Genomic DNA, 22,500 nt, shown 5'->3' with positions numbered 1-22,500 from the left:
TCTGGAACGCTTCGAGGTTCGTCGTCGTAGCCCGCCAAGCTGTAGGTAAGAAATACAAGATTCGTGAAAGAATACTTGGTGCTTTGTGAATAGTGCTCATCTAAGGTAGGCATTTGCCCCTTCATGACGATGTAGCGATGAATAGAGCTCATTCATGGTGATACAGCGATGAATAGGGCTCATTCATGGCGATACAGCGATGAATAGAGCCCATTCATGGCAATACAGCGATGAATAGAGCCCATTCATGGCGATACAGCACAGTTTCACTCAGCAATCTGAGGTTGTATCGTAAAATTGGTGAATTGTATGACATTGATGCGAACGTTATGACATCACTGAGTTAAAGTGGGTTAACTCATCTTTGGGTTAAAGTTAGGGTGTTAGAAATATTTGTATATTCAGCTTTAAAAAAGAAATGTATAGACAAAATTCTCCCTCATCCCCAAGCATAGAGTGCTCAAAGTGCCCTGCTGAGCGCTGCTGAGCGCTGCTAACTCAGCACATCAGTACCATTTCTTCATGTCTGTCAATGCTATTTGAACTGAGTTCAGGAGGATTCACGCAGGAGTTAAGGCTAATTTCCTTACGCTAACCTGTCCTTGCGAAGCGTTCTGCTCTGAAGCGATGATTTCACTCCATTGATTGGATATATTAGCTATAAAGACGTTCTTCACTGCAAATATCGGGAAAATGGGAATAACTGCATATTGGCCATGAAAATTTAGATGGGTTCGAACTCTAGTTTAATTTGAGTGGGGGAAAGCAGCCTCGAACGAGGGACATTCAACTGCTGATCGGCATTATTGAATTCATTACTGTCCCAGACTCCAGTATGTCCAGCTTAAATGCTACTGACGCTAGTTTCATTGCTACCATTCTACTCTCTCTCTCTCTCTCTCTCTCTCTCTCTCTCTCTCTCTCTCTCTCTCTCTCTCTCTCTCTCTCTCTCTCTCTCTCTCTCTCTCTCTCTTTCTCTCTCTCTCTTTCTCTCTCTCTCTCTCTCTCTCTCTCTCTCTCTCTCTCTCTCTCTCTCTCTCTCTCTCTCTCTCTCTCTCTCTCTCTCCCTTCATCCTTCTCCGCACCCCCCCCCCAAACACCCACCGCCCCTAGTGTGGCCATTTACCAGCAGGTGTGGCGCCACTGATACCACACACCTGCCAAAGTCTTAGTTTCCACACCTGCCAAGGTCTTAGTCCCCTCTATGTGGGTCTCCGTGTCTCAACTCTCTCTCCCAGTTCTCCCCCCCCCCCTTCTCTTATCCCCACCTTCCTTCCCTCCCTCTGCTCCTCCCCTTCCATGTCCCTTCCATTGTCTGCCGGCTCTTTAGGAATTAATTGCTCGTTTCTATTTTTAACTCGTGTTCTTTCTTCCTATTACACTTCCTCAATTCTTTATTTGATTACGCTATATTCATCCTACGTCGGTGTTATTCTTAATATTCTCTCTTTTGCTCCTATTTCACCCTCATTCTCTATCTCCACCGTCTCGCTTCCTTATGCCCCCCCCCCTCCCACTCCTTGCTTCCTTCCTTCTATTCCTATTCCTTCTTTCCCTTCCTCCCTCTTCCACATGTGGTGTTCTTCACCCTCCCACGATGGGAGGGTACATCCTCCAATGATTACGGAAGCGATTTACTTAGCAAACACCAGCAGTTAAAAAACTGGGTCCGGGGGAGAGGACATGATTTTCTATCGAAGAAAAAAGTGACCATGTTTTTTCTTATATTTTTTAAGTTTCACGTCAATTCGGGCAAAGAGCAGTTTTCAGGTGAAATTTCATTACATGTTTATTTTTTTGGACGGTGCAGGTGGGGGGGGGGATAAGGGAGGTTAGGGGGGGGGGGAAAGAGAGAGATGGGGGAAGGAAGGCAGGGGAAAATGGGCAAGGGGGAATAGGGGTAAGGGGAGAGACAAGTACCCAGACTCACAACACAAACATATACACATATACGCTTTTGCTCACCAACATTTACGCCAATGTGAGGAGAGGTCTTGCACCTGCCGGACTAGCCACATCCTTGCCTCACATGATAACGTCTGGGTAACCACATCCTTGCCTCACATGATAACGTCTGGGTAACAACATCCTTGCAACATTTTCCACACCGCTGCACCATATTCTATTTGCAACTGCAAGCCAGCGAGCCAACAGGTTGCAGAGGTTCAAGGGGTAAGCTTCAGGCAATATACGCAGACTTGGAATAAATGAGGAGATAGAAGAATAGGGGGAGGAAATGAATGGACGGAAGAGGGCGAAAATGGAGAAGGGAGTGGAGGGGTTAATGGTGGTGGAAGAGATATTTAAGGGGAGAAAATAGATGAATGGAGAAGGAAATAGGTTAATGTGGATAGCAGTAATTGGGGAAAAAGGAGAGAGAATTACATTCCAATCTGAATTAGGGTAAATGATGGAGGGTAAGTAGGTGGGAGAGATAAGATAAACAAGGAAGGGGAGACTCGAGACAGGCTGTGGGAAAGAGGCAAACCGTACAAAGGGTGAATAGGTGAGAGAACGATACCATTCAAAACTGGGTAAAAAAAGGCGGGAAAAGGGGAAAACAAAGGATTAGAAAGAAGGTCAGAAGCAAGAAGAGGAGAAATCCGTTGATAAAAGGGAAGAAGGAATGACGAACAAGATGTTAATGACGATAAACAAAGGATAATTGATGTTAATGACGATAAACAAAGGATAATTGATGTTAATGACGATAAACAAAGGATAATTGATGTTAATGACGATAAACAAAGGATAATTGATGTTAATGACGATAAACAAAGGATAATTAGTTCGTGTGGGAGGGAGTAATTATTTCCCACACGAACTAATTATTAGTAATTATCTTAAAAAAGTAATTATCACGAGCGAACTATTACGAATATAAATGCACTAGGAAGGAATATAATTTGGATAAGGATAAGGATTTAGGTAGGGATAAAGGGGAAATAAGGGCATGGGGAAAGACGGGTTAAATGGATGGTGGCCAACCCACTCGGACGGTCGGGGATTGAACACCGACCTGTAAGAAAAAAGGAGACAATCGCTCTACCGTTCAGACCAAGTGGTTGGCAGAGAGTAAGAAGGAAGGAGAATGATAAAGACGTTCTTATCAAACCTTATGCGAGCGTAGACACGCGTGAATTGGGAGCACACGCACGCACGCACGCGCGAACAAAGACCAAAGAGTCAGAGCTCAACCCCCGCAAGCACAACTAGGTGAGTATACACATACACACACACACACACACACACACACACACACACACACACACACACACACACACACACACACACACACACACACACACACACACACACACGCACGCACACGCACAGAGGAGGTTACTATACAAACTCGAGAGGCAGTCGAGAGTAAGCTCAATAACATTGGAAAGGAATTACCTAGCAGACAGGAGCCAGAGAGTGATAGTGAGGGACGAGGAGGTGGACTGGCGTAGAGTAACAAGCGGGGTGCCTAAAGATTCGTTGCTGGGTCCCATATTATATCATTCCTTTCATTATTCGCAGACGATGCGAAACTAATGAGGAGAGTTGAGACATTAGGACTGTAAGTTTCTCCAAGATGACTTAAACAAGCTGTGGAGCTGGTCCGAGAAATGGCTGCTAGAGTCCAGCACCAGTAAGTGTAAGGTGATGGACGCTCTATTAGGAGGACGGGTTAGATGGAAATGGAATTAGGAGACCGAAAGGCCAATACACGATGGGGGAGAGGGGGGGGTCAACGTCCCACACACTCACCCCCTAACACACACACACTCACCCCCTACACCCCCCCACACACACTCACCCCTACACCACCCCCCACACACCCTCACCCCTACACCCCACACACCCTCACCCCTACACCCCCCAACCCCCCCCCCCAACGCCCCCCCCCTCACTGTCTCCCATTAACGACCTGATAACCAACCCAATAATCCCCATCAAAGGTTAACGACACGCGGAAATATCGTCCACCCCCAGATATAACGGGCGCCGCTGACACCCTGCCAGGCTGACGGAGGGCTGCGGGAGCCTGACGGAGGGCTGCGGGAGCCTGACGGACGGCTGCGGGAGGCTGACGGAGGGCTGCGGGAGCCTGACGGAGGGCTGCGGGAGCCTGACGGACGGCTGCGGGAGGCTGACGGAGAGCTGCGGGAGCCTGACGGAGGGCTGCGGGAGGCTGACGGAGGGCTGCGGGAGCCTGACGGAGGGCTGCGGGAGGCTGACGGAGAGCTGCGGGAGCCTGACGGAGGGCTGCGGGAGCCTGACGGAGGGCTGCGGGAGCCTGACGGGGGGCTGCGGGAGCCTGACGGAGGGCTGCGGGAGCCTGACGGAGGGCTGCGGGAGCCTGACGGAGGGCTGCGGGAGCCTGACGGAGGGCTGCGGGAGCCTGACGGAGGGCTGCGGGAGCCTGACGGGGGGCTGTGGGAGCCTGACGGAGGGCTGCGGGAGCCTGACGGAGGGCTGCGGGAGCCTGACGGAGGGCTGCGGGAGCCTGACGGAGGGCTGCGGGAGCCTGACGGAGGGCTGCGGGAGCCTGACGGAGGGCTGCGGGAGCCTGACGGAGGGCTGCGGGAGCCTGACGGAGGGCTGCGGGAGGCTGACGGAGGGCTGCGGGAGCCTGACGGAGGGCTGCGGGAGCCTGACGGAGGGCTGCGGGAGGCTGACGGAGAGCTGCGGGAGCCTGACGGAGAGCTGCGGGAGCCTGACGGAGGGCTGCGGGAGCCTGACGGAGGGCTGCGGGAGCCTGACGGAGGGCTGCGGGAGGCTGACGGAGGGCTGCGGGAGGCTGACGGAGGGCTGCGGGAGGCTGACGGAGAGCTGCGGGAGCCTGACGGAGAGCTGCGGGAGCCTGACGGAGGGCTGCGGGAGCCTGACGGAGGGCTGCGGGAGCCTGACGGAGGGCTGCGGGAGCCTGACGGAGGGCTGCGGGAGGCTGACGGAGGGCTGCGGGAGGCTGACGGAGGGCTGCGGGAGCCTGACGGAGGGCTGCGGGAGCCTGACGGAGGGCTGCGGGAGGCTGACGGAGGGCTGCGGGAGCCTGACGGAGGGCTGCGGGAGCCTGACGGAGGGCTGCGGGAGCCTGACGGAGGGCTGCGGGAGCCTGACGGAGGGCTGCGGGAGCCTGACGGAGGGCTGCGGGAGCCTGACGGAGGGCTGCGGGAGCCTGACGGAGGGCTGCGGGAGCCTGACGGAGTGCTGCGGGAGCCTGACGGAGGGCTGCGGGAGCCTGACGGAGGGCTGCGGGAGGCTGACGGAGGGCTGCGGGAGCCTGACAGAGGGCTGCGGGAGCCTGACGGAGGATGAGGATACCGGATTATTAACCGGATACCGGATACCTGATTACCGGATTATTAGTAAACTCGTAAGGATACGAGTTTACATTTATATTAAACAAATGTAAACAAAACCACCATGTTCGATGAAAGATATACCTGAATTTACCTGAGGGCTACTAACACTACGCGGCCTCGACGAGGACAGGAAGCCGGCGGCTTGTCAACGATTCACCCCCCCCAAAAAAAAAAACTTATAAATAATTCGTAACTGGATGCGTAAATGTCTGATGAATTCCGGGTGTGATGTCTATTGGCTGACTTAAACGATGGTGGCCAGGATTTTTATCGTGCGGAATCCATGTAGTGGTCTTTTTGGTCTGTGTAACATGTGCAACGTGTGGTCTCTGTGGTCTCGGTCTCCTGGTGACGTGAGTACAGTGTGGTCCACGAGGGTAGAAACAGTATCCTAACAAGTAATACCAAGCCTGGTGGACCAAGCTCTCACAAGTCAAGTCTGGCCTCGGGCCGGGTTTGGGGAGTAGAAGAACACCCAGAACCCTATCAATCAGGTATCAACCAGGTACCAAACCAAATACCAATTATATGCTTCCTATACTTCATTATTGTTATCCATTTAACTTCCTGCAAACGAGATTAAATTGATTCAAACAACTTGATAAGGTCAGAAAATCTTTGGAGTATGGTGGCAGACTCGAACCTGTGTTCTGGTTCGCGATAGACCCCACTAAGGTCTGCTCCCCTACTTCAAAGGTTTTATAATTATACCCAGTCCGTCCTCATCAAGAAAAAGCAGAGGCTCGTTAATCCAGCCGCCAAACCCCCAGGTCATGAATGAAAAACGGGTTACATACGACTCGCAATTGATGACGTTTGAATTTTTTTTCGAACAGTGCTTCGCTGTCGACCTCAGTTTAAAATTAAACCTCTTTAAATGTCTCACTCTTGTGCAGGCGATGAGTCACAATAACGTGGCTAAAGTAAGTTGACCAGACCACACACTAGAAGGTGAAGGGACGACGAGACCTTTCGGTCCGTCCTGGACCATTCTCAAGTCGATTGTTCGACTTGAGAATGGTCCAGGACGGACCGAAACGTCTCCTTGTCTCACTCCTGTTGTATACAAACAGATAATTGCCAACAGAACCTAAACACCTATACTAGCCTACGTCTAAATATGCACAATATGCTAATAATAACTGATGTTTGAAACAAATCCTGTTTTGAATGAGCAGCATGATAAAATTATTGAATATGGGTTAGGGGTCGGCCGCCGGATGGAATGAACGCAGCCTAAAAACCGATTGGATATATATCACACTATTGTGATTTCATCGTGTTGATACGACCAATTAAAAAAACTATATTATCAGGGCGATTATAACTCACATCAATAACCCATAATTATCTCCAATCAGCGTTTGGAGCAGCTGTTACGGCGATTAAAACTCCCATTGAAGTTCATTTCAATAATTAATAGTGTTTGATATTACCATACCAAACTACTGCCACATTCTAGTTTCTCTAGAGAAACTAGTGCAACATTAAACATTATCTTATTTCTAGAAAAATTAGGGCAACGTTACATTTGATAAGAAAAACTAGTGAAGCACTCCCTTTTTCTACCGAAAAACTAGAAAATGTTCCATTTCCTCCCGAAAAACTATCGTAATGTTCAATATATTTCCCTGTGCGACTGCTTCGGTATTCCATATTATCCCATCAAACATATGCAACACTAAAACACAAAAACCATTCCATGTTTCCCTGCACAATTGTTGCGACTTTTGATATTCACCTTTGGAAATTATTGTATCATTTTAAGATTGTCTAAAGGGGGGCAACTGTTCCAAATTTGCCAAAAATATGCTATAAATGAAAACCAGTTCGATTTCAATCAAACTTTTTTGACTAGTTGTATATGAAAAGGGTTTCATCTGGTCCAAGTCTCAGCATCGTAGCATAAATAGGAAGGGAGAAAAAAAATTGAATTGTCAAAATTTTTCCAAAATGGTCAAAAATTAACATCAAACACAAGTGTCAACTGAAATTATGTCTATGACTCTCAGCTATCACAATAGCATATAATAAAAATATTTAATAATTAGTTTTATCCCAAAAAATTAGTTAAAAATAAAATTTGATACACAGTATATATATATATATATATATATATATATATATATATATATATATATATATATATATATATATATATATATATATATATATATATATATCTTTTCATATACAACTAGTCAAAAAAATTTTTTTGACACTGAACAACGTTTAAAAAAACTTACTGTTACCCCCCTAAAACAACACTGGAAATATTTCATTTTGTCCAGTCCAACTTATTTAAGTCAGCGGGAGCGCTTAGGTAAACCCGCAGCGGTATTGGCCAAGTCTACCCTCCCACATCCCTCTTTCTAACTTTTACAGACGCAGGGGAAACTCTGCCAAACTCGAGGCGAATCTTAGAATGTGGATTTACTGAAGTTAGCGAAAGTCAACCAGGATTTGAGCGCCTCTGTCCCTTTTTGTTGCTTCAGCAAGTGGTGGTGGTGGTGATTGTTGTTGTGGTGGTGGTGGTGATGATTGTGGTGGTGGTGGTGGTGGTGATGATTGTGGTGGTGGTGGTGATGGTGGTGATGGTGGTGATTGTGGTGGTGGTGGTGGTAGTGGTGATTGTTGTTGTGACGGTGGTGGTGATGGTGGTGATTGTGGTGGTGATCGTGGTAGTGGTGGTGGTGGTGATTGTGGTGGTGGTGGTGGTGGTGGTGATTGTGGTGGTGATGGTGGTGATTGTGGTGGTGGTGGTGGTAGTGGTGATCGTGGTAGTGGTGGTGGTGGTGATTGTGGTGGTGGCTGATAGTAATGGTGGTGGTGGATAGGTGGCTGATGATGCTGGTGGATGACTCGACAACCATCACTACCGTATAATACACGATGGTCGTGGAGATTGTGTTAATTGATACTAGTGTTGTGTGAGTGAAGCGCAATATATCATTAAAAAACATATCATTCGGGGCTACATTACATCACGCTATATTATATAACATCACGAGTAGCCGTATAAGACGTTACGACGATGATCTGTAACGTAACGCACCGTCACGCCACGTAACTTCTAACACTATGCAACACTACCGACCTCATGCAATAAAAGCCTACTGCTACGCCTGCATCCTCTGGGGCTTGCAGACCTGAGGTTGCAAGGTCCGGACGACCCTTTCTACACACGGGCGTGTGTCAAGCGGACATTGGGCGCTATTATAGCATGCTGTCAAGCCATATCAAACGTACAAGAAGGGAATTTTGAGCAATGTTGCACAAGACCCGAATAAGCGGGGCCAATTTTGCACAGGTGGTGAAGATTAATAGAAAACGAGAAGAGAAACAAAGGAGGGACGGCGTAGAGTTGGGTAACACAGTTGAAAGAGAAGAGGAAGAGAAGGGAATGGGGAAATGGAGGAAAGGAGGGTAATAGAATTGGTGTTGCCACGGAAGGGTGGAGGGAGCCACGGGCGTCCGTGTTGCCACGGAGGGAAGATTGCAAACGGCGTTTAGATGACCGTGTAGGCAGGTCGTACGATCATCGTACGTGGTCGTGATTAAGTCTCTCTCCGTGTGAAATATTCTCATACTCAAGCCTAACGGGAGAATTTATTTAATATAGTAAAGTTTAATGTTTGCTTTCATGTCACGAAATTAAATTAATTTAACATATTTATTTACTTTAACTGTTTATCATAATCAATGTAACTAAGTTAAATTAGTTTTATTTAGTTATTATATTAATTTGATCTCTCTCTCTCTCTCTCTCTCTCTCTCTCTACCATACTGCAAATCCACCCCTCCCGTGACACCCCCACCCTTTCCACTTCCCTTGACCCCTCCACCCCTTCCCTTACCTTCCCCACCTCCCCCCCCAAAGCCCTTCCCTCCCCCCCCCCTCCCTCCATTGACACAAACACCAGTGCTAATGAAGATGACGACAGTGACATGACAGTGACATGCAATATCCGGTTACTCATAATTTATATTACCAGGTTAACTCTACCATGGGTCCCCCTCCCATCGTCCCCTCTCCCCCACCCCTTAACCCCTAGAAAAAGGGGGGGGGGGTAGGGTGTTGAAGGTGGTGGTTGTGGACGGGGGTGAGTAGTTTAGAAGGAACTACTCACCTCCTCAACTTCTCATTATACTCCTCCTCATTTCCCTACCAACATCTCACTCCCCCTCCCTCCTCCCCCCCCACATCAACCACAACCCCCCCCCCCAACAACCCACCAAGAACCAACCCTTTCGCCACTCTCATCGCGTTATTACAGCGCCAACACCCGAACTATCACATTACAAGCCAATTACAAAACCCTTTATCGAGATGAACTGCCTGGTGTAGCCCGCGAGGCAGGGCCAGCAACTACCACCCTCTCGGCTCGGGGCCGCAGAGGTCAATATCGCTCGCCACCTAACACACGTATAACGTTTCACCTCTCGCACTTTACATGCTACAAACAATGCAAATTTTTTTTTGTGTGTGTGTGTGTGGTCCATGTGTACTGTGATATGTGTAGACCGTCCGCCTCAATGATGCCTGTGGCTTGCTTACGTGTTGAATGGTTTCTGGGAAGATGTATGCATGTTGAGAGAGAGAGAGAGAAAGAGAGAGAGAGAGAGAGAGAGAGAGAGAGAGAGAGAGAGAGAGAGAGAGAGAGAGAGAGAGAGAGAGAGAGAGAGAGAGAGAGAGAGAGAGAGAGAGACAATGAGATAGAGACAGACAGACAGAGGGAAAGAGAGAGACAGAGACGTGTTGGAAGCTCCTTGGCTATGTCGATTTAAAATGAAGAGCGAAACAGAACATCAAGGGACGAAGCAGAGCAAAAAGAATGAACAGGAAAAGCGGGGGTGGAAGAGAACCGGGGTGGGAGGCTCCTTAGCTAATATTTACTGGAGAGGTTTCGTAAGTTCAATGATAATTTCCCCGGAGGAATCCGGGAAGATATGATATTCCTCTTTCCGCCCGAAGAGCGGAATTGGTACCTGGCTCAAGGCAGGGCGTATTTTTGTATATTTTGACTGTAAAGAAAAGAGGTGGGGGGGGGGTTGCTTAGGGCTGGGACAGGCTTGGTCTGGGTTGGGACAGGCTTGGTCTGGGCTGGGACAGGCTTGGTCTGGGCTGGGACAGGCTTGGTCTGGGCTGGGACAGGCTTGGTCTGGGCTGGGACAGGCTTGGTCTGGGCTGGGACAGGCTTGGTCTGGGCTGGGACAGGCTTGGTCTGGGCTGGGACACGCTTGGTCTGGGCTGGGACACGCTTGGTCTGGGTTGGGACAGGCTTAGTCTGGGCTGGGACATGCTTTGTCTGGGCTAGGAACTTCCTTGGTCTGGGCTGGGACACACTTAATAGTCTGGGCTAAGACAAAACTGTTTTCTTTATAAACTCGCACCTCAGAACAAATAAAAAATTCGTTCTAGATACGTCAAGAATCCTGGATTTGAGTACCACTTGCTGTAACACGTGGGAGTGTCTGTGTATATGAGTGTATGCCTGTGATTTGGTATATCACATATAATTATATCTTGTTTAATTCAAATCTTCTTTACCTTTACTGAAAATCCATAACATTGCACATACCTCTTGTGTTTATCAGCTGAATTAAAATACGTAAATGTCAAATTCAACAAACAACAGGATACAAAATATGACACTAATTACAAAAAAGAACGATACACAAAGCTCAACTTACGTTAAATTATGAAAACATGACGATACTATAATGCAGCGACAACAAAGTCTACTCGGAAATTATAATTATGATCGAAAAGACTAAAGAAAATTATACAAAAACAGAAATTAAAACAATTTATAGATTATCAATTACACAGATTATAAAAAAATATAAATATTGCACAATATCAGATAAGAAATATTATACTCAATATCTCAATTAAGCTTATATAATTATAAGACTCATCACCCAAAATGAACATCGAAGACTCAATGAAGGGAAACTAATATATATATATATATATATATATATATATATATATATATATATATATATATATATATATATATATATATACATATATATATATATATATATATATATATATATATATATATATATATATATATATATATATATATATATATATATATAAGGAAAAATGTATAATAATAGACAGATACTGGTCATTATGTATATATATATATTGTAGAGAACCGAATTGACGATACATCATTGTGACGGTGTTCTGAATATATTATTTAATATATAAGAATCCTTTACTGTCACCCTCCCCGTCATTTCTCTCTCTTCACCCCTTCCCATGGTAACTACCTCTTCCATTGTAACCCTTCCCTCCTGCTATCCTAGATCTCTAAGTCCCCTTCCCTGTCACCTGTCACCCCCTGTCCCCTTAAGAACTCCCCCCCCCTCCCCTAAAAGAACACCTCTTCCTTTAAGTCCTCACCTCTCCCTTAATCACGCCTCCTCCTTTCCCACTTTCCCCCTTCCACCGTCCTCTCTTAGGTCCATGTTGTTGCCCTCGCCTCAATGGCTCTTCCGACGAAAGAGTGTAGACGGGAGTGCCGCCTCTGGAGAGTTCCCGTCTAAGAGGATGACGGTTCCGTTCCGTGGTTCCATCCCCGTCACCTCTGCTCCCTCTGCCTCAATGATTCTTCGACCTCTTCTGACATAGGGCGAGTCTGGCTCGACTTGTAGCGTCGTGTGTAGCGTAGCTGCGTTTATACCTACCATCGTAACAGACACCTGACTACATATCTGCCACCGTAGTAGATACCTGACTCCATATCTGCCACCGTAGTAGATACCTGACTCCATATCTGCCACCGTAGTAGATACCTGACTCCATATCTGCCACCGTAACAGACACCTGACTACATATCTGCCACCGTAGTAGATACCTGACTCCATATCTGCCACCGTAGTAGATACCTGACTCCATATCTGCCACCGTAACAGACACCTGACTCCATATCTGCCACCGTAACAGACACCTGACTACATATCTGCCACCGTAGTAGATACCTGACTCCATATCTGCCACCGTAACAGACACCTGACTCCATATCTGCCACCGTAGCAGATACCTGACTCCATATCTGCCACCGTAGCAGACACCTGACTCCATATCTGCCACCGTAACAGACACCTGACTCCATATCTGCCACCGTAACAGACACCTGACTCCATATCTGCCACCGTAACAGACACCTGACTCCATATCTGCCACCGTAGCAGACACCTGACTCCATATCTGCCACCGTAACAGACACCTGACTCCATATCTGTCACCGTAACAGACACCTGACTCCATATCTGCCACCGTAACAGACACCTGACTCCATATCTGCCACCGTAACAGACACCTGACTCCATATCTGCCACCGTAGCAGACACCTGACTCCATATCTGCCACCGTAACAGACACCTGACTCCATATCTGTCACCGTAACAGACACCTGACTCCATATCTGCCACCGTAACAGACACCTGACTCCATATCTGCCACCGTAGCAGACACCTGACTCCATATCTGCCACCGTAACAGACACCTGACTCCATATCTGCCACCGTAGCAGACACCTGACTCCATATCTGCCACCGTAACAGACACCTGACTCCATATCTGTCACCGTAACAGACACCTGACTCCATATCTGCCACCGTAACAGACACCTGACTCCATATCTGCCACCGTAGCAGACACCTGACTCCATATCTGCCACCGTAACAGACACCTGACTCCATATCTGCCACCGTAGCAGACACCTGACTCCATATCTGCCACCGTAACAGACACCTGACTCCATATCTGCCACCGTAGCAGACACCTGACTCCATATCTGCCACCGTAACAGACACCTGACTCCATATCTGCCACCGTAGCAGACACCTGACTTAAAATCAAACCGAACTACACATCCGATTCAAGCAAAGCTTGTATACAAACCAATGATCTACCTAGTACCAACATACACAGGTCTGATTCAGTCACTACCAACATACTCACGACTAATTCCCCAGTACCAACATACTCACGAGTAATCCACTCAGTACCAACATACACATACGCGTGTATCAGATTGGTCCATGCGGTCGGAAACCCATTTGTTTGTTCTACACATTGTGGGACCGAACGAAGCTGTTCCCTCTCATATTTATTTTACCCACTAGCCAAGGAGAGTAACGATAGGCGATTTGCAATGGATAGATAGAAAAGAGGCGGGAGAGGGAGCGGGGATAGGTGAGGGAAGAGGCTAGAGAAGAAGCGGGGATACGACGGGATTGATTGGGGGGGGGGGAAGAAGATAGGATTGGCCAAGCTAACAATAACATTACAAAGATTTAATACCAATCTCCTCTCAGCCCGTCCTCGCAACGTCAAGAAACTATCGTATTAAAGTGCCTCATCCTAACCTTACCAGAGGACCCACAACGGAAAACGGGACAGTATGTCAATTTTGCGAACCGCTACCATTTTCTAGTACGACGATAAGTCCACTACGGGCTCACCATAGGCCGTGCTACTTGGAACTTTTGGCTCCCAGTAGCTGAATCTAAAACAACAAGATGATCTCAGTCTCCCGATTTTTCTTCTTCTGTCTCTCGGCCCTTTAACGAAAAGGAAGTAAAGGTGACATATAAAATTGACAATCGACTTGAGAATGGTCCAGGACGGACCGAAACGTCGTCGTCCCTTCACCTTCTAGTGTTTGGTCTGGTCAACATCTAAAATTATTCGAGTCACTTCAGGAACTATAAAATTTTCCCCTCCAGTAGCTGGAGTTTTCATTATGGGTAAGATCACTGTAGAATTCCTTCTCATTGTTTTGCTGTGGTTTCGATGACAATCTAATTCTCCAGACGTCCACTGGTGATAACTTTCCCTGATCAAGCAATAGGACGAGGTACGGGTTATTCACGCCCATGCCACCTATTGGATGGCTTAATCTTCATCAATCAATCAATCAATCAACAGGTAGTCCACACAACACTAGATATCTGACTCTCAAGGCCTCTGTAGCAAGGATGATTCTGTGGGTACGCTAGAGGCCAATCACGGTACAGTCACGGCCAATCAATAGAAACGTTTGTTTTTCTCCGATTTGTATTTGAGAGAGAGAGAGAGAGCTACTCTCTCTCTCTCTCTCTCTCTCTCTCTGACTCTCTCTCTGACTCTCTCACACACACACACACACACACAGACAGATCAGGCTTTCAGTAATGCTAAACGTATGATGAGTTCACTCATTTTTTCCTCAAAGCTTAACAAAGGGAGGATACAATCACTGACCTTTGCCTTGAAGGTCGAGCTGGTAGATTATACTGCTCGACCAGTCCACACTCGTGAAAGCACAGCAAGGCGAAATAAACGATTGACTGTAGTTTTAGCTAAAAAATCTCAGTTGGACAGGAAAATCTGATATAAATTATGATGTGTGTGTGTGTGTGTGTGTACTCACCTAATTGTGCTTGCGGGGGTTGAGCTTTGGCTCTTTGGGCCCGGCTCTCAACTGTCAATCAACTGGTGTACAGATTCCTGAGCCTACTGGGCTCTATCATATCTACAGTTGAAACTGTGTATGGAGTCAGCCTCCACCACATCACTTCCTAGTGCATTCCATTTATTAACTACTCTGACACTGAAAAAATTCTTTCTAACGTCTGTGTGTGTGTGTGTGTGTGTGTGTGTGTGTGTGTGTGTGTGTGTGTGTGTGTGTGTGTGTGTGTGTGTGTGTGTGTGTGTGTGAGCTGATTTAACAAAATAATACTAATACTAATAAGAATAATTAGAATAATGACCCGTTAGTTAATAAAGTTTCCGCGTATAAGCACCCACCGCTTGCAAAGATTTTCCTTAAGCGGATTTTCCTTCAAGCAATCGAAATTCGGGTTATCGGGAGCGTGTCGAGGTATCGAAATGCGGTAAAAAACATATCCGCTATTCGGAAGCCTCGTTTATCCGAAGCTGAGGTCTTCCAGATGGTTAGGCAAGGACCAGAAGCCAATATGCCAACAACCATCGTTATCTCCGAGGGGATTTGGGGAGATATAGGAAGAATAATGGTAAGAGTTGAGATAGTGCTGACAGGGCCCTCAGTGCCTGCGTGGTGTATCATGGAACCGGCCTCCCCGCCCTGCTTTCCCGCCCTGCCTTCATGCCTTGCCTTCCCCGCCCTGCCTTCATGCCTTGCCTTCCCCGCCCTGCCTTCCCCGCCCTGCCTTCATGCCTTGCCTTCCCCGCCCTGCCTTTTCCGCCCTGCCTTTTCCGCCCTGCCTTCCCCGCCCTGCTTTCCCGCCCTGCTTTCCCCGCCCCGCTTCCCCGCCCTGCTTCCCCGCCTTGCCTTCCCCGTCATGCTTTCCCGCCTCCTCCCTGCCCCCTGAGTGAACATGGTGCATAGTGCCGTCTAACTCAAAACCGGCTTCACGTTTATAATATTCGGTTAGATTTAGAAATGTTGATTTGGCATTTTAATAGGAATAATATCTGCTTGATTTTATCAATTATGTTAGCAAAGTGACAGATCCAAGAACCTTCAACAGGTTCTTGGACGGCGGAGTCATGTGATAAATCATTTCATAAAATTGTATTGGATACAAATATGAGAGATTACGTGCCAGAGCCAATCAGAGTGTTAGTATGATGTCGGCTCGCATAAATAGATCCGTTCGTGTCCCAGTTGTCCGAAGGCGTGATTGCAGCGAGTATCATTGCATTCTGATGTTGAACTTTCCGGTGTGTGGGGTTTTTGTTGTTGTTATAGATTCAGCTACTCGGAATAAGTTCCAAGTAGCACGGGCTATGGTGAGCCCGTAAGTTACCTGGCGGCACAGGAGCGGGGCAAGTAGCACGGGCTATGGTGAGCCCGTAGTGGACTTACCTGGCACAGGAGCGGTGGTGGCAGGCGAGACACTGGGATCGTCGAAGACGACACTGGTTCCTGAGGAGGAGGACTTCTGCATGAGAACTTCTCAGCATAACTTCTACAGGAGAATATCCATAGGAATATTCTCCCGTAGAGAATAGAAGTCATCCTGGAGAAGGAGGACTTATCCGGGAGGACTTCCGCAGTGATACAAGCAAGTGCTCTGTATTTCCTCAAGCTGAGGAAGAAGCAGGAAGATTGAATTATCAGGGGAAAGCACCAGTAAGATTGTGAGTAGGGATGAATCCTTACGTGGTGTATCAATCAATCGACACAATCGACTTGAGAATGGTCCAAGACGGACCGAAACGTCGTCGTCCCTTCACCTTCTAGTGTGTGGTCTGGTCATCATACTTTAGCCACGTTATTGTGACTCATCGCCTACCTAAGGATGAATCCCTTATCATCGAGTCTTGGAATTGTCTGCTGCATCGTCACCAGGAAGTTCACCCCCCTCCCCCATCTCCCCCCACTCCCCCCGCTCCCCCCTCCCCACATCATCCCCCCAGTGAGTGTGTGGGAGTTCTGGTAACGGGCAGGTTGGGCCTTTTTAAATGAAGAGAAAGCCATTCCCAGTCTTAGGAAGAACCACCTAAAAGTGGAATATCACCTTGGGAGTGAGTGAGTGAGTGAGTGAGTGAGTGAGTGAGTGAGTGAGTGAGTGAGTGAGTGAGTGAGTGAGTGAGTGAGTGAGTGAGTGAGTGAATGAGTGAGTGAGTGAGTGAGTGAGTGAGTGAGTGAGTGAGTGAGTGAGTGAGTGAGTGAATGAGTGAGTGAGTGAGTGAGTGAGTGAGTGAGTGAGTGAGTGAGTGAGTGAGTGAGTGAGTGAGTGAGTGAGTGAGTGAGTGAATGAGTGAGTGAGTGAGTGAGTGAGTGAGTGAGTGAGTGAGTGAGTGAGTGAGTGAGTGAATGAGTGAGTGAGTGAATGAGTGAGTGAGTGAGTGAGTGAGTGAGTGAGTGAGTGAGTGAGTGAGTGAGTGAGTGAGTGAGTGAGTGAGCCACTGAGTGTTTGAGTGTGTATGTGTGAGTTGAATATACCCATTCGCAACATATGGTGGCTCTTGATTTAGCTATATCGAATGAGTGTGTGTGATGTTTGCGTGCGCCTCTAAAATATCAAATCATGTCTACCTGTCGTGTGTTAGCGAGAAATAGACTGTTGTTATTATTGTATTATACTGAACGCAATAAGTATCTTTCTAAACATATACACCGTTCTTTATGTATGAGCTGTAGCTCATACATTAAAAATATGTTGTTAGTAGTTTTTTGGAGTGGATATAACACTGTACGTCTCCCCCCCCCCTAATGGCCATTATCCCACACGCTAACGACACCAACCCCCTACTCAAGGATGTAAGATTAATCACAAGGGTGTTTTCAGTCACTGCTAACGAGACACGACCTTATCTGGCCCAGACATTAATCACTTTAAACAAAGAAGTTGAAAATGTTTAATCAATATCACCTACAGCCCAAGTGGATGAAATATCTTATTATATATATACTCTTCTGTTTTCATTATAGCTTCTCCGCCGGAACTCGAGTACAAGTTCATCAGCCAGACACTCACTCCGGGGCCGAGTGTGTCCCTCAAGTGCATCGCTTCAGGTACGCCCACGCCCACAATCTCATGGGCGCTAGACGGCTTCCCTCTCCCGCAGAACGAAAGGTGAGTACAAACTCCTATGTAACCAACATGAGGACCTGCAGGCAATTACGCCTTAAAATATAATTGTGTTTCTCTTATCACCTCTACTGCAGAATATATATATATATATATATATATATATATATATATATATATATATATATATATATATATATATACCTAGTAGCCAGAACGCACTTCTCAGCCTACTATGTAAGGCCAGATTTGCCTAATAAGCCAAGTTTTCATGAATTAATGCTTTTTCGGCTACCTAACCTACCTAACCTAACCTAACCTAACTTTTTCGGCTACCTAACCTACCTAACCTAACCTAACCTAACTTTTTCGGCTACCTAACCTAACCTAACCTATAAAGATAGGTTAGGTTAGGTTAGGTAGGGATGGTTAGGTTCGGTCATATATCTACGTTAATTTTAACTCCAATAAAAAAAATTGACCTCATACATAATGAAATGGGTAGCTTTATCATTTCACAAGGAAAAAAATAGAGAAAATATATTAATTCATGAAAACTTGGTTTATTAGGCAAATCGGGCCTTGCATAGTAGGCTGAGAAGTGCGTTCTGGCTACTAGGTACGACATATATATATATATATATATATATATATATATGTGTGTGTGTGTGTGTGTGTGTGTGTGTGTGTGTGTGTGTGTGTGTGTGTGTGTGTGTGTGTGTGTGTGTGTGTGTGTGTGTGTGTGTGTGTGTGTGTGTGTGTGTCAATATAACACTTGGAAAGGAGATAAACACAAACGCTGGGATAGGGTGAAGCAACCAGTGCTCTATCCAACAACTAATGCAAGTGGTTAGATAGATAACTGTAACGCATAGTTTAACTGTAACGAGGTAACTGTAAACGTCTGTAGGGCATCTTCATTGTAACCAGATAACTCTATGTAAATCTACTAAGTTAAAAGTATTAAGTACTTGTTCTCATTTACGTTACGTATTCCTCATAGTGTATATACACTGAGAAAATTGGTTATACCTCATAGTGTATACACATATTGATGTATTAGTTATATTCCATTATGTATATACCCCAAGCGTTTTGAAACTTTTAAAAGTGGGCGGATTGTCAAAATATTTCCTATTCACCAATCATCAATGCAGTCAATATTGTTGGAAAATGATGTCAATGTATTGTCCTAACATTCCTGCAACTAATGACAGCGTCCGCCCAGTTATGAGATAGGCTGCTGCTGCTACTGCTGCTGCTGCTGCTACTGCTGCTGCTGCTGCTGCTGCTGCTGCTGCTGCTGCTGCTGCTGGGGCTGACATTCCACGCGTGATCCAATAGTCGGAAGCAATTCAATATTAATTGTTCCCCACGAAGTCGAGTCGTCGGATTGGGGGTCGAGTGAGCTAAGGCATTTGTGTCTTTATGTCCTGCCATAGGGGAGTCAATGAGCACTTTCCTTGTTACGTGTGTGTGTACTAATGTGTGTGTACGAAGGATTAGTGTGTGTGTGTGTGTGTGTGTGTGTGAGTGTGTGTGTGTGTGTGTGTGTTGGCGGATGTTGAACACCTGTTGTGTAACTGAATATCAGAACTCGGATCCCCACCCAAAAATATGATTATTAAATGAATTAACAGACTTCAAACATCTGCCAGGGGGGTCACAGGAGTCGGCAGGGAGATACCCCTGAGAGATAGAGCGTGAGAGACATGGAGGAAGGGACAATAATGAGAGATGGGGGGAGATTAGTGTACACGACACAACGTCAGAGATAATCCAGAGATCACAGGCTTGATATATGACGCCTTAAGGGACTACTAAGGGGAAGGGGGGGGGGGGGGGAGGAAGAGACTTTGCGTGAATCACGGCACTCTCTCTCTCTCTCTCTCTCTCTCTCTCTCTCTCTCTCTCTCTCTCTCTCTCTCTCTCTCTCTCTCTCTCTCTCTCTCTCTCTCTCTCTCTCTCTCTCTCTCTCTCTCTCTCTCTCTCTCTCTCTCTCTCTCTCTCTCTCTCTCTGTTGTCACCTGGCTTAGAGAGGGAGATCCAACATAGCGCGTGGGAGAGAGTCAAGAGTGGGATTAGTTCAGCTCTTTCTATAGATGTGACATTGACGGATTATGCACTCGTATTAGGACATATTATTACGGTGACAGATTATAAGGAAGATTATGATGGTGACAAATTATGGATGATATTATGAGAGGTTATGAGTCATATTATGAAGATTGTCGATTATCAGGATGGATTAAGTCGGTATTGGATTATAGCAGTGGATATGGATGGTGGTGGATTATGACTTACTGATTACGGAGATGCAGTTAAAGCTTTAGCCTAATCCATGGAAGGCAATAACGTTTTGAATCCAAGCTATTTATATAGATCAAATGTCATTTGCTCAACACACACATGCAATTAATTTCGTGCGCGCAGGCGCACACACACACACACACACACACACACACACACACACACACACACACACACACACACACACACACACACACACACACACACACACACACACGCTTCTAGGGAGCCAGTGGCCGAGCAGACAGCACGCTGGACACGTGATCCTGTGGTCCCGGGTTCGATCCCGGGCGCCGGTGAGAAACGATGGGCAGAGATTCTTTCACCCTATGCCCCTGTTACCTAGCAGTAAAAAGGTACCTGGAAGTTAGTCAGCTGTCACGGGCTGCTTCCTGGTGTGTGTATGTGTGTGTGGTGTGGAAAAAAAATAGTATTAGTAGAAACAGTTGATTGACAGTTGAGAGGCGGGACCCAAGAGCCGTAGCTCAACCCCCGGCAAGCACAGCTAGGTGAGTACGAGTATAGATAACATGACAAGACATGAAGAGACAGGAAAACAAGTGATAATGGTTGTCGCCTCACGGAAGGGGGGTCTGAAGTCTTTAATTTGCCAAAGACGAAATTCTGATTTAGGGAAGTGAGTCTTTGTGATCATGCTTAATGGGTCACGAAGCTCCCATAATGTGGAAGTTGCCTTCCCTTAAATATTCCTCACCTTTGTTGTTGCCGAGATAATTGGCACGAAAAATAAATACGATTGGATTTCCTGGTTTCTGGCTGGAATGGATGGATGCTTGTGTGTGTGTGTGTGTGTGTGTGTGTGTGTGTGTGTGTGTGTGTGTGTGTGTGTGTGTGTGTGTGTGTGTGTGTGTGTGTGTGTGTGTGTGTGTGGTGTGTGTGTGTGTGTGTGTGTGTGTGTGTGTGTGTGTGTGTGTGTGTGTGTATGTGTGTGTGTGTGTATGTGTGTGTGTGTGTGTGTGTGTGTGTGTGTGTGTGTGTGTGTGTGTGTGTGTGTGTGTGTGTATGTGTGTGTGTGTGTGTGTGTGTGTATGTGTGTGTGTGTGTGTGTGTGTGTGTGTGTGTGTGTGTGTGTGTGTGTGTGTGTGTGTGTGTGTGTGTGTGTGTGTGTGTGTGTGTGTGTGTGTGTGTGTGTGTGTGTGTGTGTGTGTGTGTGTGTGTGTACTCACCTAGTTGTGTTTGCGGGGGTTGAGCTCTGGCTCTTTGGTCCCGCCTCTCAACCGTCAATCAACTGATGTACAGATTCCTGAGCCTACTGGGCTCTGTCATATCTACATTTCTGTGTGTGTGTGTGTGTGTGTGTGTATGGGTGATCATCACAGCATGATGATGATGTTGATGATGCTGTGATGATGATCATCATCATCAACGACTCACAGCAACATTAACGATGTGAGCGTCCTGTACCCGTAGTGCCATTAATAGCGAACACGTTGCCGAGGCCTCGTTATCAGACGCGATAATTGTGTCAATCTGCAAAGATGTTCACGGCAAAGAGAGAGAGAGAGAGAGAGAGAGAGAGAGAGAGAGAGAGAGAGAGAGAGAGAGAGAGAGAGAGAGAGAGAGAGAGAGAGAGAGGGAGAGAGAGAGAGAGAGAGAGAGAGAGAGAGAGAGAGAGAGAGAGAGAGAGAGAGAGAGAGAGAGAGAGAGAGAGAGAGAGAGAGAGAGAGATAGAGAGAGAGAGAGAGAGAGAGAGAGAGAGAGATACAGAATAGAGAAGAGCAGAGAGACACAGAAGACTACACAAATGGAGCAAAATACCTGAACATATCCAATTAAATTATTATTCCCCTACGCTATATAAATACCTCCACGCTGGGTCCCTCCTTCTCAGTGCCAGCTGAAATAGTTAGTAACAATTCATCGCATTTTGTTCATAAATACATAATTAAACACCTGTTGAAAGTTAATAATACAGTTTCTCCCCTCTGGAGAATATTAATATAATCACAGGATATCGTTCTATTGTATGATAACGATCGAGGGAGGTATTCCTGGCCTCCTGTCCCGGTATATTGTTGATATTTCGCGATATATACAACTAAATATACAATTATATATATATAGCGTCAAGGTCGGGTGGGGGCCTCGCCTGAGAAGCTGAAGCTCTGTCAACGAGGCTATTAGTAGTCCTAAAAAGAAAAAAATTCCTTTTTATCTTTAGCAATTTAAGCTTAACTTCCGTTAAGGCCTCCATACATATGGCTGAAACGGTTCGAAAAAGTTCAGATGGGAGTAGTGTGTATAGTGTGATGCATTCAAAAACAGGTTGCTTGATTCAAGA

At 46.5% G+C, this 22,500-nt stretch overlaps 1 protein-coding gene across 1 annotated transcript in view; it reads left to right on the top strand.

The window, feature by feature from the left end:
- LOC123764210 (cell adhesion molecule Dscam2) overlaps window positions 1-22,500 on the top strand; it is a 343,666-nt gene that overhangs the window by 152,471 nt on the left and 168,695 nt on the right. The window contains exon 7 of the mRNA XM_069316113.1: window positions 17,789-17,933. Coding sequence (XP_069172214.1) covers window positions 17,789-17,933 — 145 coding nt within the window. The remainder of the gene's footprint in view (window positions 1-17,788; window positions 17,934-22,500) is intronic.

This window comes from Procambarus clarkii, chromosome 82 (genome assembly GCF_040958095.1).
Source record: "Procambarus clarkii isolate CNS0578487 chromosome 82, FALCON_Pclarkii_2.0, whole genome shotgun sequence".
Taxonomy (NCBI): Eukaryota; Metazoa; Arthropoda; class Malacostraca; order Decapoda; family Cambaridae; genus Procambarus; species Procambarus clarkii.
The sequence above is the reverse complement of the archived record's forward strand: the minus strand, read 5'-3'. Positions and strand labels throughout refer to the sequence as shown.